This window comes from Lolium rigidum, chromosome 3 (genome assembly GCF_022539505.1).
Source record: "Lolium rigidum isolate FL_2022 chromosome 3, APGP_CSIRO_Lrig_0.1, whole genome shotgun sequence".
NCBI classification, from domain to species: domain Eukaryota; kingdom Viridiplantae; phylum Streptophyta; class Magnoliopsida; order Poales; family Poaceae; genus Lolium; species Lolium rigidum.
In genome coordinates, this window is record NC_061510.1 from 46,621,568 (window position 1) to 46,633,208 (window position 11,641).

At 44.3% G+C, this 11,641-nt stretch overlaps 1 protein-coding gene across 1 annotated transcript; it reads left to right on the forward strand.

Moving 5' to 3' along the window:
* Positions 1 to 1,122: 1,122 nt before the first annotated feature.
* LOC124701536 (F-box/kelch-repeat protein At1g55270-like) lies at positions 1,123 to 6,002 on the forward strand. Its single transcript, XM_047233615.1, has 2 exons — positions 1,123 to 1,444; positions 4,058 to 6,002. Exons 1-2 carry the CDS (start codon positions 1,442 to 1,444, stop codon positions 5,306 to 5,308), a joined length of 1,254 nt encoding a protein of 417 aa, XP_047089571.1. The 5' UTR covers positions 1,123 to 1,441; the 3' UTR covers positions 5,309 to 6,002.
* The last annotated feature ends 5,639 nt before the right edge of the window (positions 6,003 to 11,641 follow it).

Genomic DNA, 11,641 nt, shown 5'->3' on the forward strand with positions numbered 1-11,641 from the left:
GAAGGTAGCTGCTGATGTTCTATCATTCGCTGGCATACATGTGACCACTCTTCAGCTCTACAACCACATCAGAAACTGGAGGACCAAGTGGACCGTCATACTGAAGATGAAAACCGATGGCAATCTGGACTGGAGCGAAGATGGTTGCTCCTTCTATGTTGTTGATGAAGATATGACAGACGAGTACATTCAGGTAGTAAGCCTCATTGAGTTACTTCATAGATCTGTATATGTGAATGTCGTTCGCACTAACAGTTGTTCCTTTTGGATTGCAGCGGAACCTGAGGCATCGTCAGTACGTCGGGACCCCGATCACGAACTATGCTCAGATGAAGATGATCTTCACGCCCCGGTTTGTCAGCAGGGCACAACTGTACCAACCTAAGTTGATGATCAGGGCTATCGACTTCATTGCAGACGACGAAGAAGAGCCCAGTACCGTAAGCTGCAGCCACCGGAGAGGAGGAGCTGGCTAAGGATCTGGCTTCAAAACCAGTTTCCTGCTTAGTGCTTCTGCATCCTTGGTCATGATTGCTCATTTTAGGAGGTAGTCTCGTATCCCTCCATTAGCTAGGACTTGCTTCAAACTGATTTCTGGTCTATAATGATGAACTTCTTCCATGTGATATATACTAACCCCTTGTGTGATGAACATGCGATGCATCACGAAGTATAGTTGCTTCGCTCGTGATGCATCACCCATTAAGTAGTTGTTGTGTATTACCAACACATTTTTTGATGAACTGAATCTGCTGTGTGTTGTAATTCAGTTATTAGCAGTGCTGGGTAACCTCACCACTCTAAGGGGAGGGGTTACCACTGCTCGCCCCTATCTGCAACCGAACAGCGTGTGGGTTGCACGAGTAGGAAAGAAAGTAATCTGTGCAGGCACCTAAACAATGGGGCATGACTTCTCTCTCCGGCTTAGAAAAGCCTGTCCAGTCTACCAAACGATCCGCATTTTATGGCCCATGGCCCATTCACAACGCGTAGGAAGACCATCTCACTAGCGCAGTGGTGCAGGAAATCTATACCAGCTACCAAACGGCCAAACGCCCGACCTACCAAACACACCCTGATTTCTCTCTCATCACGGAGTCACTAGGAGCTGATTCTCTGTCATGGAGAGGAGGAGGAATACTAATCCGGCCATCACGGATTCACCGCCGGAATGACATGTGGCAGTCAACACAACCAGCCCTAGAACCTGCCCTCTCCGAGCGACTCTCCGTGCGGCCGTGCCTCCTTCCGGTCGGCGACGCCTCCCTGCTCCAGCACTAGCTCCTGCGTCTCCGCCGACGACCAACGGCCGGCTGCCGCCCCATCCTTTCTCGCCACCAGATCCACGGCAAGCCCCGTCGTCCTTGCTCTTTCCCCACGGGCCTCAGCATATCTACGCGGGCGGCGGCCCACCTACCCTACCCGACGGTCCTACCTACCCATGGTGAGCACCTTGTTTATCTCCTTCCTTGCACAGCATGACCGCTGAATTTGGGTAGCGATTGAATTTCTTACTATGCCAAACCGAGAGTACAATTTCCATTTGAGCGCTAGGTTAGATTGTACACTGGAGAAGTTGGTAGATTTATTGTAAATCCCCTTTTGAACTCTGTTTTCATTATCGCACTGCTTATGGCTGGCGATCATTTTTTAGGTGCATTTTTTTTCCATGTTTCCAGCTATTATTATTTCTGTTTGGCATATGCATATATAGAAAATAGATTGAATTATATATTGTAGCATACTGTATCAAAATTATAGTAAGATTTTGTCCCTGTATCACCTTTCTTGTTTTGAAAATAGCATGGGTTGTGTTGAGCATGGGCAACACAAAGTGCCAGTGTAGGATGACTGGATGAGGATTATGCAATTACCGTCTCAGATAATTTTTAGACTTGGTTAAGTGGCAGACTTACTTATAATGACGACGCAGAACGTTTGAATTGTGTGGGTGGTGAGCGTTTTGTTTTAATAATAAAAATACAGCCTAGTGCCGACAAAGTATGAACGGTAGCAGAGTTGGCAATGGTTAAATGATGACCTTAGTACATACTTAGCATACATGGTATTCGGCCCAGAGGATACCGATGTAACCACGACAGTAATTCAGTATGGGCTGGTGTGCCAGCAAAGCTTATGCTGGTGACGTTTGTCGGGTGCAGAATAAGTGTAGGAGCTTATAATCATTTAATTTATTTCCCAAGGCTGTATTCGTTCATTAAGGGCAGGGAGATCGCCAAATTAATAGCGTATTATTTCCAATTAAAGCAATAGATAGTATGATATTCGAGGCCCGCCCCCTTTCTCCCTTAAAAGGAGAACCACTCTTAGACTAAACCATGTGCGCACTTGGCCGCGGGTTACTAAAAACTGGTTTGATACCAAATCCTTCTTCTGTATACATCTTGGTCTTCGTTAGAGAGAAAGAGAGCGTGAGAGTTCCTCTACTCATTGAGGTACAAGCGTTTATTTAGCGGAGATTTTGCTTAATCTTGAGATGGATGCAGCGCACAGAGATAGAGCGAACCTTCTTGTCCGCGGAATTCTTATGCTCAAATCACTGGTGAGGCCTGATCTTCGTTTAGCCTCGAGTTATGATCTTGGATCTAGGATATATTCTGCGGTCATTTTATGATTTGAGTTTGAGTTTGAATCTGGGTCCTTAGATTTTTTTACGGGGTTTGATTTGAAGTTAACCATGGAGGAGACTGGTATCCTTTTTTTTTTCCTGGTTTTGTGAAATCATTTGGGTTACACTTTAATTTTGCTTTAACCTTAAAGAAAACTTCCTTTGTTAGAAACAACATTTCATGAGAATTTCGTTTGTAATTGAGTCAGGGTTATTGCCCTGGAGCCAGGTTTTTTTTTTGTTCAAACTTATAATCTTGCAGTTGACCAAGGAAATTTTGGCTTAAAGTTATGATCTTCAAAGTGCGTGGTCAAAATTATGTTCATTTTTGTAGGTAGCCATGGAGGTGATTTGATCCTTTGTTTTCATGAAATCATTTTAGTGACGTGTTAGTGTTGCTTTAATCTAAGATATTGTGGAAGTGTTACTTTTTTTACTTAGAAACACTACTACATGTAAATTTGATATGAGCATTACGCATTTTTGATAGTTCCATCTCTTTTCTGCATGGCCTTCTTTGCATGGAATAGTTATATTGATATGATCGTTTGATGCATTTATATACGTTGCTTAAGGAGCTTAAGGAGTGTATCAACCAAACCTACGGCCAATCTGTTCTAATTTTACAGTCAAGTTTGAACAGTAGCTGCTAAGTGATCATGTACTAATTTTGTTCAAGTACTAACGGAAATCCAATTTTGATCTAGGGAGCATATACTCCTGCTATTAGAAAAAAACATTTTAAATGTCTAAAAAATTCTGAACAATAATTCCGCGCGTACATGTCAACATTCTATAAGCACAAGCCAGGTTTCGTGGAAAATCGACATTTTTTGTGTCATGTGTAAAAAAGATAAGTAAATTTGCTACTGAATAGCTTTTTTTAGCACCAAAATTTATCTATTTTACATATGACACAGAAAATGTTGTTTTTTTGTGAAATAACTTTGCGGGCACATAGAACATCAAGATGTACGTGTGAAATTTTTTATCGGATTTTTTCAACATTTTGAAATACGTTTAAAAGTTATTATAAAAATCGTACCACTAACTAATTCCTTTTTCTACCATGTTTCTATTCGTAATTGTTTTTCTCTTTTTCTTTTCACATGTGGAGTTCAGTGGGACAAAAATAATCCTAGATTCTAACTTCTAAGCTGAGCCACAGTAACTTGATCACACATTTTACTTGCTGTATGATCTCCCTGTATTTTATACGGAGTATGATAAAATGAATCAATGGTTTGTTTGAACATGGTTACCTTTCCAGTACCAAGTATTGTGTCCACAATATTTTGCTAGTGGGTGGGAAGTTGTGTTTGTGGCCTTGATAAATGATAATACACAACTTGGTTTTGTTTCATACTTCTGTTATTCCACATCCAGACGAATGGAAGCGTCTTACATGATTGGTCAATGTGTTTGCAGGTAGAGTCCGTGTCCTGCTCCTGCAGGGTAGATGGAGGCCTTAGAACTGTTGCCAATGCTAGAAAGTTTGTCCCTGGTGCTAGGCTGTGCATGCAACCTGACGTCAAACCGAACAAGCGCAAGTCAAGGAGCTCACGCAAGGAGAGGTCCCGAACTCAGGCGCCACTTCTTCCTGGCCTTCCTGATGACCTGGCTATTTCATGTCTCCTGCGAGTTCCTCTATCTGAGCACCCTAATCTTCGTCTAGTCAGTAGACGATGGTGCAGACTTGTGTCCGGGAATTTTTATTACTCACTGCGCAAGAAATTTGGCATGGCAGAAGAATGGGTGTATGTTTTCAAAAGGGATCGTGATCAGAAGATATCATGGCATGCCTTTGATCCGGTGCAACGGCTATGGAAGTCGCTTCCTCCAGTTCCACCAGAGTATTCAGAAGCCGTGGGCTTTGGTTGTGCTGTTCTCAGTGGCTGCTATTTGTACTTATTTGGTGGCAAAGACCCAGCACGAGGATCTATGAGGCGTGTTGTGTTTTACAATACTCGGATAAACAAATGGCAACGAGCTCCAGATATGTTACGGAAGCGCCACTGCTTTGGCTCTTGTGTCATAAACAACTGCCTGTATGTTGCTGGTGGGGAGTGTGAAGGGATACATAGAACTTTAAGATCTGCCGAGGTTTACAATCCTAACAAGAATAGATGGTCTTGCATTAGTGAAATGAGCACAGGGATGGTGCCGTTCATTGGAGTTGTACATGACGGTAAGTGGTTCCTAAAAGGACTTGATTCCCATCGCCAGGTCGTGAGCGAGGTCTATCTGCCAACATCCAACATGTGGTCAACCATTGGTAATGAAATGGTTGCAGGCTGGCGGAATCCAAGCATTTCTTTTAATGGTCGTCTTTATTCAGCAGATTGTCAGGATGGCTGCAAGCTAAGAGTTTATGATGGGGCCACAGGATTGTGGACAAGATTCATGGACAGTAGGCGCCATCTGGGCAGCTCACGAGGTTTTGAAGCTGTGGCTTTGGTCTCACTGAATGGAAAGCTCTGTATTGTCCGTAATAACATGAGCATCACCCTTGTTGATGTCTCTGACCCAACAACAGTCATTGAGATTGACAGTGCCCGCATGTGGGAAATGTTTGCCCGGAAGGGCCAGTACAGGTCTTTCATGGCGAACTTGTGGTCAACAATTGCCGGTCGTAATTTGAAGACCCACATTATCCATTGTCAAGTGCTCCAAGTTTGAGTATATCTGTCGGTTAAGTGGAAACATGCTCAAATGTATTTATTTTTTGGTGGCAATGATACTCCGATTTTGAAAGAATCACTCAGTTAGAAGTTCAAATGCCAGTACCAGTAAGACTGTACCCAGCATTGTATGAAAGGGACTGCATGTTGCCAGAATGAACATCTATTTGGTCCATTCCTATAAATTCTCTGAGATATTGACCAATTTGCATAATGCTCATCAAAGAGGAGTTCAGAGGCTTGGTTGTCTATAAAAGTGAAGTGAGGGTAGTTTGTGAGAGGAACAGGAACCTTCCATAGCATCAATAGTGTTCACAAGTACTCATGGTTTTCCTGAGCTGACAGATCAGGAATTTTGGTTAGTTGATGGAGCCAACGATAGGCAGCAGAAAATGCACGCCATCCTCATATTCATGAATGTGGTTTTCTTCCTTTTTGCCATATTAGGCCAAAGTATGTGTGTTGTAGCAGCAGGCTAGACTTAAAATGTAAGAAACGAATAAGAGTGTATGTGGTTTGTGCCAAAACGAGTCCAACCAAAATTTGTCTACCCTAGGTTTTGGTTGCCCATGTGTTGGCCAAGGATGGGCAACAAAATATTGTTTGGATGATTTAGGCACAAACCAAAGCACACCCAAAATCTTATGTTTATGCTCTGGAATCCTTCCTGCCTGGGAAGTTTGTGGATGTAATAGGGGTGTTATGGTGGGAAAAGGTTATCATATAGACATTATGTGTATGAATTGTGATCTTGTAGTGACCCGCTGATGCTATGCAGCTACTAGTATCATATATCCTGCAAATATATTTGCCTTGTATGTTTGTCGTTGTGCTGATAAACATGGACATGAAACAATGCCATTGGCACATGACAAAAGAGATGATGGCAACAATGACGAATGTTGAACTGCTGATATTTTTGTATGCTGGTGCCGGAATATCTGATCTTCCATTTGTACACGAGTCCAAGACCAGGGAACAAGTGCAAAAGTCCCTGGGCTGCTAAACCCCTGCACTTGCGGTCAAGAGCATACCATGGGCGGCTGCTAATGTGGTCAAGAGAAATATAGTACCGAGTACTGCATATAGGAAGAAACCTGACGCCATCAATTTAGTTAGTCGTTTGGATGGTTGCTTGGTCCATGTGCTTGACAACTTGACAAGGTCTTGTTACCTACCCACTCATCCTTTTTCTGCTAAAAGGACCCTAATTTTCATCTTCATATAATTTTGATTTTCTGGTAAGATATGATGCAGGACACATGCCTGATGCCCCGGTTGGTGCAGCATTTAGCGACGGCAAATATAGCTACCCTAATTACTGTAGTGGCACTACGAATTCACAAGAAAGCTAGTGCTGAAGAATAATGCATGTCTGCTAGTATGACAGGCTTGTTACCTTTTGGTGAGAGCCGACAGCACTCGGTTAGAGCATCTCCAACAGACGCGCTATATCGCGGCGCGCTAAAACCAAGAATCCGCGCGCGGTAAACAGATATCGCGCGCTGTGCCGTTTTTTCCTCCGCCGGACGCGCCATTTTGCAGCGCGCGTTGGCGCGGTAAAATAGCACCTCCGCCGGACGCGCCATTTTGCAGCGCGCGGACGCGGCGCAAACAGCAAACACACACAAATATGCATCCAACAAGATGAAACAATATATAAAAAATCACAAATATATTGTACCATCCAAAATATAATATATTGTTCACAACAATACTTCACACCAAATACAACACATACAACAATACAACATGGTTTTGAGACAATACAACACATAGTTTTGAAGCCACTGCCAGGAGGAGGTGTGGGCGACGCGGATCTACGACGCGGCGGCGCGCAGAAGCGGGGGCGGCGGCCGAGTCGACCGGCGGCGGCTGGATTTCGCGCCGGCGGTAGGTGGGGAAATGAGGGCGCGGGCGCGGGGGAGGAAATTTCCAGCCGTTGGCTTTTTCGCGCTTGGACGAGCGATGCCGCGCGCTGTAGCCAACGCGCCAGATATGCCGCTCCGGATTGTGCAAAAAGCCGCGCGCCCTAAAATATTTACAGCGCCGCGCCGTTTACCGCGCCTGCTGGAGCGCCTGATTCTGTCCCGCGCGCGCTATATCGGACGTTTTTATGCCGCGCGGCCTATATAGCGCGTCTGTTGGAGATGCTCTTAAAGCAGTCCTGGTACCTAATACGTTCATAATTCAAGGCAGGTAGGCAGGCGGCTATGTTAGTTCCTGCTTTCTTGGATGACCAACTTTGCCATCACTTCACGAGATGTTAGCCAATATCAGTGACTTCAGGACACGAAATCTGTTCCCGAATTCACATTGTTTTTATTGACCCAGCTACGGTGAAAGGATGATATCTTATTGTATGAGAGGTGAAATGAGCAATGCTTTTAACTCCTTTTCTTTGTCAACAACAGCAATGCTTGTAAGTCGATTAAGAAGGTGTCCTTCCTTTTGTTTATCGAAAAAAGTTAAGCCATTCGTTGTTTACATGAGGCGATATTTTTTCATTCAAGTAATACTGTATACCTGTGGGCATGTGGCCCTTAGCAGTTGACTGGGAACTTGCTGCTCGTTTGTCAAATTGTAATGCACATCACAATAGTTAACCAAATAAACGAACAAATTAAGGACATATAGAATGGAAGGTATTTAGAGAGGTGCTTAGAAAAAAATCGATTTTTTCCTAAACACTTGTGGTACAAAACAGATGCCTAACTAGACACTTTTCCTGTACAAATAAGCACCCGTGCTTAAGAAAAAACTTAGTTTATTTTCATAACCACCACTCTAAGCATCGTTTATTGTACATGTTCTAATAAGCAAGTAGTGACAATGTTCCTCCGGAAAAAAGTACTCCATGACCAGTTGCTAAAGAAATAAGCAAACACATTACATGTCAATTTTACCAAATCCTAGTGGAAGGAATAAATGGAAATGCTAGTGGAAGGAATAAGCAAACATGATGTGATGGCTATTTTTGATGATTTGTTTGAACACAAGATTGAGCTAGACAGAATTAATTATGGTATTATTATTCTAGCACCAAAAACTGACGACTCGGATATGATTCAGAAATTTAGACCCATTTGTTCTTCAAGATATTAACAAAGGCTTGAGCAATCCCTGTTATGGAAAAATTATCGCATCCTTGTCAGACTGCGTTTGTTAGAGGGAGGTACATTCCAGATGGAGTAATGTTGCTACAAGAGGTTTTGAAAGAAAGCAGAATCGGAAAACAACAAGGTGTAGTGTTGAAAATTGACTTTGAGAAATCCTATGATAAAGTAAACTGGAATTTCTATTTGATTGCTGCAAACAGAAGAGCTTTAGTGACAACTGGCTGATTTGGATTAGAAAAGTGGTATCAAAAGGGACTCTTAGTGGGAAAGTGAATGATAAAGTGGGACCCTATTTTACCAGTCATAAGGGGGTCATAAGGGGGTGAGATAGGGTGATCCTTTTGCTCCATTTTTATTTAATATGGCTGCAAATAGTCTGGCAAAATGGTTCAGTTGGCACAACAAAATGGTTTGATTACTGGTTTGGCCAGCAACTTGATACACACCGGTGTTGCATTGCTGCAGTATGATGATGATACAATTCTTTTGATCCAAGATGATTTGCAGCAGCCAAGGAACTTGAAACAGTTGCTGTATATTTTTGAATCATTGTCTGGGTTGAAAATTAACTTTGAGAAAAATGAAGTTATGTTAATTCTGGAAGATGAAAATAAAGCCCATTGTTTTTCGGATGTATTCAATGTTCAGAAAGGCACTGACCCATCAAATATTTAGGGACACTTGTGTGTGCCAGAAGGACTACACTTGCTGAAATTAATTTTCTAGGAGAGAAAATCAGGAAAAAGATGAGTGGATGGTTGGTAACTCCATGTCTATTGGAGGTAGGTTGATTAAAATAGATGCTTGCTTGTCTAGCACTATTTACCAGATGTCCATGAGGCTGTTGCACAAGACTAGTATTGAGCAGACGGATGGACCCATAAGATCTTTTTTCTGGACTGAGAGTGCTGACAAAAGAAAATATCATTTTGTGAAATGGAAGTGAATTTGTAAACCAAAGAAGAAAGGTGGCTTAGGGTGAAGGAATTACACAAATTCAACATTAGTTTGATATGTAAATGGTGGTGGAAATTGGAGAATGATTTTGGTCCTTGGCAAGATTTCATGAACAACAAATATCTGAAAACTGCTGGTGTTTTTTTATACAAAACACAGACATGGTGATTCCCCCCTTTGGTCCGATATGATGCATATCAAAAGTTTGTACTTATGTGGGAGGGTGATGCAGGTTGGGAATGGATCCCTTACTAGCTTTTGGGGTGACTCTTGGTTTGGAATTAGTCATATGAAAGATATGTTTCCTGATATTTATAATATTTGTAATAAACAAGTTGTTACAATGGATGTTGCTGCTGAAATAGGATGGAGATTCACCTTCAGGAGATGGATGACACCTGACTTGGCTGTCCAGAAGAATGGACTGTTGGCTCTGTTGGCTCACACTACTCTCAATAATGGAAAGGACAAACCTTTCTGGAAGTGGTCAAAAAATGGTAAATTTACGGTCTACAAACACTCGTGTAGCAGTGGTTTGGATAGATCCTTCAGCTGTGGAAAAGTAAAATTCCTCCTAAAATCAAGATATGGCTGTGGCTCATATGGCACAATGCGATTGCTACTAAATACGATCTTTTGAAGTGTAAGCCCACGTTGCGAGTTCTGCAATGAACATGAAAGTATTACCAACTTGTTCTTTGAGTTGTGTGGCTGCTAAATTTGTCTGGAGCTCTGTGAGGAAGGCCATTGGAGCTCCCACGCGCCCAACGAATTTTTCTGATGGTTTTCCCAGTTTGTTCCTCCCAATCGCAACACCCAAATTGCTAGGATTACGGCTATTTGCTGGGCAGTTTAGAAATTGCGAAATAGAGCTTGCTTCAAAAGCAAGTTGGTTCATTCTCCTGTTGAGCTAATTAGCTACTCTGTTGTGTTCATGAAATACTAGGCATGACTTCATGGCGCCAAGGATGCGAAAGATATTCGGGCTGGAGCAGACAATCTCACGAGGCTCGCTTCGATGGCTGACAATGCGGGTGCGGGAAGGTCTATCCCAAACCCCCCTCTCTGGCGGAAAGATAAAGACGTTGATGATGTCAAGATCACTCAAAATTCTCTTGGGTAGGGATGATGTTTTTGCTATTTGGAGCTCGGTAGCAGTCTTCCTGATGTTTCTGATGCATCAGCTTTTGTTCTTTGGCTTCCTAATGTTGGTCTGTAATATAAACTTAGTTTTGTTCTCTGAATCTCTGTCCAGCAAAGGCTAGTAGTAGGTTCTTTTCCTTGTTCTTTTCACGCACTGGGATGATACCCGACCTTTTGGTCCTGGTTCCGTTATCTTCTGGTAATGAAATTCGATCCCTCTTTGGATCACTTGGAAAAAAAACATTATGTCTCAATTTTACGAAATCCTAGTGTAAGAGCATCTCCAGTCGCGTCCCCCAAACCGTCCCCCAAAGGGATTTGGGGCGCGCCGGACAAAAAAAGAGTTCCAGCCGCGTCCCCCAAAGCCCATTTTTGTCCGGCGCGGCCCGATACGGTGTCCGGCGCCCCGAGCCCGTCCCCGTCCCACAGGGGACGCTCCGGGGACGCCGAACACAACGAAAAGCGAGGCCAACCGACGCGGGGCCGACCCGTCAGCGGCACAGGAAGGCTAAAACCCCGTCGCCTACCTTTGGTCAAGCGACGTTAATGGCGTCCCTGTTTTCCCAGGCGACGCAGGGACGCGTCTCGTCGTGCATGGCCGCGTGGCCGTCCGCGCCGGAGTTATTGCGTGCAACCACCCGCTGTCGCCGCTGTTTTAAGACGCCCTGCAGTTTTCGCCGCTCATAATCCTTCTCGTCGCCGCCGCCTCCCCCCTCCCAGATCTTCTGCTCGCCGCAAGGGAGGCGCGGCGGCGCCCTCCTCATCCCGAAGCCGGAGGTGAAGGAGGAGCCGGAGGAAGCGTCGCAGGCGACGCTGCTGGCGGAGTACGAGCGGCAGCAGCGGCTCATCGCGCCAGCCGACGACCCCGAGGACTGCCCGGGGCTGCGGGCGGCGTTCTTGGCGTCCATGGACGACAAGGACGCCTGGAGGGGCGACCTGGACGCGGCGATCGCCATGTCCATCCGCGACTCCGGCAAGCCGCTGGTGGACCTCACCGACGACGGCGAGGCAGGACCAAGCGGCTTGGTGAAGGACGAGCCCGTTGACAAAGGATTAACTTGTCAATGCCTACAGATTGTAGACTAGGGTTTTGCTAGAAGTAGAGGGCAAGT